The sequence below is a fragment of the Kryptolebias marmoratus genome, linkage group LG6, assembly GCF_001649575.2.
Source record: "Kryptolebias marmoratus isolate JLee-2015 linkage group LG6, ASM164957v2, whole genome shotgun sequence".
Lineage (NCBI taxonomy): Eukaryota > Metazoa > Chordata > Actinopteri > Cyprinodontiformes > Rivulidae > Kryptolebias > Kryptolebias marmoratus.
In genome coordinates, this window is record NC_051435.1 from 30,106,981 (window position 1) to 30,114,451 (window position 7,471).

General features: G+C 36.7%; 2 protein-coding genes across 2 annotated transcripts in view; one reads left to right on the forward strand and one right to left on the reverse strand.

Annotated features, from left to right (window-relative positions):
• tbce (tubulin folding cofactor E) overlaps positions 1–4,749 on the reverse strand; it is a 29,875-nt gene extending 25,126 nt beyond the window's left edge. The window contains exon 1 of the mRNA XM_017435670.3: positions 4,397–4,749. Coding sequence (XP_017291159.1) covers positions 4,397–4,529 — 133 coding nt within the window. The 5' untranslated portion in view covers positions 4,530–4,749. The remainder of the gene's footprint in view (positions 1–4,396) is intronic.
• A 1,983-nt stretch (positions 4,750–6,732) lies between these two features.
• The window catches only part of rbm34 (RNA binding motif protein 34), an 18,069-nt gene continuing 17,330 nt past the window's right edge, over positions 6,733–7,471 (forward strand). Inside the window, exon 1 of the mRNA XM_017435671.2 lies at positions 6,733–6,944. Within this exon, the coding sequence (XP_017291160.1) occupies positions 6,922–6,944 (23 nt within the window). The 5' untranslated portion in view covers positions 6,733–6,921. The remainder of the gene's footprint in view (positions 6,945–7,471) is intronic.

Here is a 7,471-nt window from a genome sequence, read left to right on the forward strand (position 1 = left end):
TGGCACCTAAAACATACCTGCTGTGAACCCGTATGTGTATGTCTCTTTTTATCTATTTATCTTTTTTATCTGTTTATTTGTTTTATCTATTTCCTTTTTACTGTTTTTATCTATCTATTGTACAGCACTTTGGCTACCCCTGTGGTTCTTAAAATGTGCTATAGAAATAAAGTTGACTGATTGATTGAAAAAGGCGTTTTTGTGCTGATCATTATGGGGGATTACAACGAAGTGAAGTTTCAACCTTGCTGCTGGCTTCCTTAGATAACTTTTACTAATTGGCATTTCATAATATACAGTTTGTGAATATGTAGCATTTTTATTTTTAAACGGATAATTAAGAGCTTTGTTTTATTTCTTTTGTCATGCTGGAGTTGGCCCTTTAAACATATATTTTGTACTTTAATATTCAAGTTTTGTTAACATTTCATTTTGTGGTACACTGTAAATGCCAAGATTGACTTAAAAAATAAAATTAACTTGAATAAAATTGTTACTTATGATTTTTTGAGAAAAATGAGTAGATTAATAGATTAATCAAAATATTAGTCAATAGACGAAATTAAGTAAAAATAGTTATTAGTAGCAACCCTAGTCTTGTTTGGCTCATGTCTCCTACTTTTGTAGGTTTATAATGTAATATAACACAGACTATAGCCTTGGATATTTCAGTTTTATATCCTAAGATATGGTACATTAATAAGTGGTCGTAGTCTTAATTTGATGCTTTTTAAGCAGCCAGTCCAGGAAAGGAGAAACAGCCAACATTATATACAATTAGATGTCAGAAACCTCCAGTAGTATTTGTTGACTATAAATCGAACCAAAATCTCTGATTATGCTGATTGTTAAAGTCCCTTTGCCAACTGCACCAACACAGATTTTAATGTTAAAAGAATAAGTTTGTTTGTTTGTTTTGTTGTTCTTTGAAATGCTTTAAAATCTTTTAGCTGCTGAAGAGCAGGTTATTACACAAGTAGAAATCTTAGAACCTCTCAAACCTCATTGTGCAAACCCACTTAATCACCTAATACCTACATGCAGCCTTGGCTTTTCTTTCCACGTAACTTTATTTTTATTATTTCTTGATTAGGGCTGCACAATATATCAAAAATTTGTTGTCACTACAATATCAGTGAGCGCAATATCAGTATCAATATCATTATTGCAAAGTCATATTCATGTTCTGCATGTACATGATATATTTGGAAAATCCAACAGACTCAGTGATCATGATGCTCACACCTGCTTTAGATAACAGGGATGACATGTTGTCTGATGGCTGCCATCATCTTATGCTGAGAAATGATGAAGTTGTAGCTGCTTTGGTCAAACCTTGAACGTAACAAAGCAGTCTAATGATATGGTCAGAGTATGTGTTGTAAATGACTCTAAATTTCAGCTCAATATCTGTGAAGTTGATTGTGTTTTCTAAGGTCAATTGGGTGTGGTGCCTATCTTAAATTGAGTTGCCTCCAAAAGTTAAGCAGTTGCAGACAAACAGTTGAAACCAGATGTTTACCATCCATCCATCTTCTTCTGCTTATCCGTGATCCATAAGATGTTGACATACACTGTATAAAAAAAACAGTCATTTTGTTTTCTTTTCTGTATTACATTAAATGAGACTAAACTTTTTCTCTTTTAGGTCAATTTTAATTCACAAAATTATTAATAAATGCCTAAATAGTGAGAGAATTTTTTAGGGTATTTACAATAAGATTGCTATGCCTTTCAACAATGTGGGAAAACTGAAAAGATGATTTCATAGCTTTGGAAGCTTTTGATAGGTTAGCTGACATTTGAGTTAATTGGAGGCAGACGTGTGGATGCATTTTAAGGCACACTCCAAAAACATTGCTTTTTTGGGTTCATTAGTGGTTGTGAAACTGAAGCTTAATGAAACAATGAAACACTTCGACTCATATTTAATAAATATTGTGCATATGTTGTATACAGATATATAAAGTCAAGTGGAACTGGGACAGTGCTTGTGCTACTCAGGTCCCTTTTAAAACCTTAAAGCCAGCATCGTCAAAATTCCCACAAAACTGCACAACAGCAATGAGACATAACGAGGCCTCCTTCACTGGAGTCACACTGACACAAAACTCAAAACACTGTCTTGTGATATTTCAGCTTCATGAGCTCCAAACAGTACTGAGCAGGAGGTGTTGAGCCATTCCGTCACCAGTGACATCATAGAAAAATCTAAAGAAATCAAACAAAATATCAGGAAGATAATTGTTACCCTTTACAACTCTGGTTCATCCTTGGGTACATTTTCCAGATGCCTGAAAGTGTCACATTCATCTGTTCAACCAATAATACACAAGTATAAACACCATGGGAACATCCTGCCATCATCACTCAGGAAGGAGACGGTTCTGTGTTTGATGAACACATTTTGGTTCAAAATGTACATATCAACTCCAAAACAAAAGTAAAACACCTTGTAAAGAAGCTGCTGAAGCTGGTCAGAGTGTCATTATCCACAGTGAAACAAGTCCTGTCCCAACATGGGCTGAAAGGTCCCTCAGAGAGGAACAAACCATTACTCTGACAGCAACATTGGAAAGACAGATTACAGTTTGTAAACGCACACGGGACATAGACCTTAATATTGGAGACATGTCCTGTGGTCTGATGGAACTACAACTGAACTGTTTGGTCATTGTGACCATCGTTACATTTGGAGGAAAAAAGGAGGAAGCTTCCAAGCCTGAGAACACCAACTCAACTGTGTAGTACGGGGGTAGCAGCATCATGCTGTGGGGGTTTAAAGGTTTCAGGAGTAGAAGGCTATTTAGACAAAGTAGGGGGCTAATCATCCACTGGACAAAGCCCAAAGCATCAAAGGCACGATGTGATCAATCAAGGGGGGTCTGGGTACCTTCTTTCAAAAAAATGAAAATTTCAGAACATCAGAAATGCATTCTCCTGGCATTTTGAACAAGGCTGGGTGTTAGAAGAGTCCAAAATCAGCTGTTTTTGAAGACTATTTGTGAGAATGTTTTGCTTTTTACAAGGACTGAGAGAGTTTTCAAAAAGTCAGATGGAAAATTCCTTTACCCAAGACAAGGAACTATCTACCATGGCAGTAAACCTGAAATAAGCAATCTTGTGAAATAGATTTGAATAAAAACATATTGACTGGAGATTGTTGATTGTCTTGGCTTTCCTTTCGGTTGGTAGAATCCAACCATTCTTTTCTCTTACATTCCAGCATCTGTCATCCACTGTCTGGAAAATGACGCGGTGTCACGCTCATAACATCGACCAATCAGAAGCCTTGGTAGATAAATGTCCGTTCAGTGGTGTTACAACAGCGCTTGCTTGCTTGCTCAAAGATGACTGCGCCCATGGAAAAATGATCAAAAGCAAACTCAGGGAGGAAGAAAATCACCATTTATTGTGAATAAAATTACATTTTGCAGATCAGAGATAACACAGGGACTTTTCTAGGCAAACCTTTAAAAAATATTTTTGGTCAATCAACAAAAAGTAGCTGGCAAAAATGTGGAGAATGAAGGTTTTATACGGTGATTTTCACCAGCTGCCAGCTACTTCTGAACCCCAGATGATGTTTGGGATGTTCTGCTGCAGGAGGGGCTAGTGTGCTTCACAAAATAGACGGTATCATGAAGAAGGAACATTACGTAGAAATACTGAAGCAACATCTCAGACATCACCAAGAAATTAAAGCTTGGGCACAAATAGTCAAAGACCCTCAGCATGCTGTCAAACTAGTTACGACCCAGTCAGTGTTCTGGAGTGGCCTCACAAAGCCCTGATCTCAGAACCATAGAAAATATGTGGGCAGAGCTGCAGCAAGACAGCCTACAAAGCTGACTCAGTTCCACCAGTTCTGACAGGAGGAATGAGATAAAAGTCCAACAAACTCTTGTGAGAAGCTTGTGGAGGAAACATTTGATCCAAGTCATACAGTTTAAAGGCAATGCTACCAAATACTAAAAAAATGGATGGAAACTTGTCACTTTAAATAAAGTAATACAACACTTTCCAAAAAAAACATCTCTCATTATTCAGGCACTTATCAAAAAGAAATAATTTTGGCAATTCTAATTGACCTAAAACAGAAAAGATTTAGTCTGATTTCATGTCAGACGGAGAGAAGCAAATGTGTGATTTTATACAGTTGGCTTCAGATGTACATCCAATGATTATTTCGTGAAGGATTTTAATAAAACTGTCTAGTGGTTCATGAGATATTTTGTTAAAGGACACACACACACACACACACACACACACACACACACACACACACACACACACACACACACACACACACACACACAGACAAAGACATTATCGGCCGCCTGCATCAGGTCCTGAGATGTTTCATCTGTAACATGTCTGACAGCCCAGGTCTCACCAGTCGTCGGTGGTACCGGGCCCACATAGCGCACCGTGGCCCGCTCCCCGTCGCAGGACACCCGCCTGCCCGCCGGGTCGGCCGGGAGCTCCGGGTCCGCCGGGCCCGGGTCCTGGGTGTGCTCGGGTCCCATGTGGAGCTGCGAGCAGGGCTGAATGTGTCAGGTTGACTCCCAGCGGTTACAGGTCCAACACAGGTAGGGTTGGTTTCTTCTATGCTTCTTTCAGCACGGAGTTACCTTTTTGCATGCAGTTGAAGGAGTGTAGCGTAAAATGATCACCAAAGACAACAATGACGTACATACGTCATTCAAAATATTCCACGGCGGAAACCGGAAGTATCGTACTTTCTTTTTCTTCTTCTTCTCATTTAATGGCGGATCGCAAGCAACTGACAGGTGCATACCGCCACCTACTGTACAACTTCATGTCTTCAACCCTTGTTTATACCGTACCTAATAATAAAAATTCTTCCTGTCAGTTTTGTGTTATGTAAATATCTGAATAATGCCTCTCTAACAGTTCCTATTTCCTCTTTGTTCCCCAGATACCCTTCAGACTCCACTCCCGCCTGCCTCTCCCACTGATACTCTCTTAGCTGCATATACCACACATTTCATCAGTGCATGTTCCACATTTTCTTTGTTTTTCACATTGCTCACATTTTTCTTTGCTGCTCTCCCCAGTGTAAATGTCCTTTAGGTAAATATAAATATATATATGTAAATATAGCCCACTCTGAATCTCATCATCATTACTTCCTTTCTTCTGTTTCTTACTCCATAGTTTTTAGTTATTATGGATTTTTGAATTTTGAACAAATGTCTTCCTTTCTTGTCTTTGTTCCACCTTTTTTGTCATAATTCATTATCTTTCTTTTTTTATATAACTGATTTCCCTTCCTCTTTTCCAAAAGGTATGGGAACTGTTATGTTGTCTTTCAAAGCCCTCTTAGTGAGTTTGTCTTCCATTTTATTACCTTTGGGTTTCTGGGGAACAAAGAGGAAATAGGAACTGTTAGAGAGGCATTATTCAGATATTTACATAATATAAAGCTGACTAGAATATTTTTTATTATCATGTATTATAAACATGAAGTTACGTACTCCTGTGCTGTAGGTGGCGGTATGCACGCGACAGTCCCTTGCGATCCATCATTAAATGAAAAGAAGAAGACGAAGAACCAACAGGAACCTTTTTTTTTTTATTAATTTTTTTAACATACAAAAACCATTACAATGACAACTTCACAATCAACAATCTTTTCAGAAAATATATATACAAAAACACCTCCCCAACAATATCTTGAGTGAAATTATAACATCTTAGTGCACACTAAAAAATATTAACAACACATTATAGTCGAGTAATCAGGGATATAAAATAAGATCAACAACACAATAAAATAAAAACAAAAATAAAATAAAAACATGGGGTTTATACCAACTTAAATTCTGCTATAATTGAGAAAAGTTTGACTGCTGGGGCTGTATTAATTTTTTTCAAAGATTCACAAAATAATAATAAATCATTTTTTAACGCTTTTACAGCTGGAAGACATTTTGTAAAACGGCATTTATGAATGTAAAATTTTGCAAACAGTATAATATTATTAATCAAATATTCAACTTTTTTATTCCTTATTGAAATTCCAAATTTTATTCCATTCCAGGAAAATGACTCAACTTGGAGAGATTTAGACCTCAACCAGTTATATATTTCTTTCCAAAGATTATTAACAATTTCACACTCATAGAACAGATGTTCTGTTGATTCCAATAATGATTTACAAAAATAACACTCCTCCATTTCAAATTTAAAAATTCTTTTAATGAATTCCTGTGAAGGGTAAATATCATTTAGAATTTTAAAGTGGATTTCTTTAAATTTAGGAGGGATTGGAAATTTCAAAAATTTAGTTCTAATTGAACAAATTTCTTGTTTATTAAAGTTTTTTAAGTAATAAGTTCTTTTAGAGGACCCAGGGTATATTTCCTCAATTAGGAGTTTTCTCAAAACCAGGTTATTGCACTTTTTTTCTACAAAGTTTATGTTATTGATTATTATTTCACGTAATCTAGGGATTGGAGTCTGATCTAAATTATTCTTGATTAAATGAATCATAGCCCGTGGAATATTATCAACCACATTTCTGTAATCCTCCGGTGTACATCTTATTCTATATTTATTACTGAATTCCTCGTATTTTAACAAATCCCCTTCATCATTCATCAAATGAACAACAGACCAAACTTGTTTTTCCATCCATCCCTCCATAAATATTGATTTTCTTGAACCAATAGGAACCTTTGCGCTCTTATAAACGTGTTTCACAGGGGACGTTATTTTTGAACGGACATGATTCTGGTCAGAAACGTGTGCGTCGGTTAACGTTGTACTGGAGTTTTGTTGTACCGAGTTGTTTTTATGCGGTTCTTGGCCTCACCCTTTCTGTGTTTTAAATAAAAGAAGACCGAGCAAACAGCTGTGTTGGAGAGACGGTGTAATTCTCAGGATTCAACGACGATGAAGAAGAAAGTTCAACACAGGTTTGTTTACATGCTTATCGTCCAAATGAAGCGGACTCCGGTCATCTCTCGCTGCAAAGGAAAAGCATTTCACAGCAAATTAGTAGCAGATTATTTCTTTTGAATTTTTACCTTGTAACAGATTTTTCGAGGCGCACGCTCTTCTCTCACCTTCCTTCCTTCGCTCACGATCAGTTTCTTCCACAGCTTCAACTCACGTCAACCAGTTCTACGGTTGTCCAGATGCTTAAAAACTGCCCATTTTTAGACTTTCACAAATAGAAGAAAAGTTTGTAAAATCACAAAGTGTTTGGTTGATTCGGCTTTTAGTGTAGAATAATTCAGTCCCGGTGTTGTATGTTTTGACTTGGGCCATTTCTAAAGTTGTCCTGAGGCCAAATCAATCAATCAATCAAATTTTATTTGTATAGCACATTTCAGCAGCAAGGCATTTCAAGGTGCTTTACATAATTAAAAAACAAAATAAAAACAGCATGTGACAATGAATAAACAGTAAGAAAGAGACAAACATCAAAACCCCGCACTCT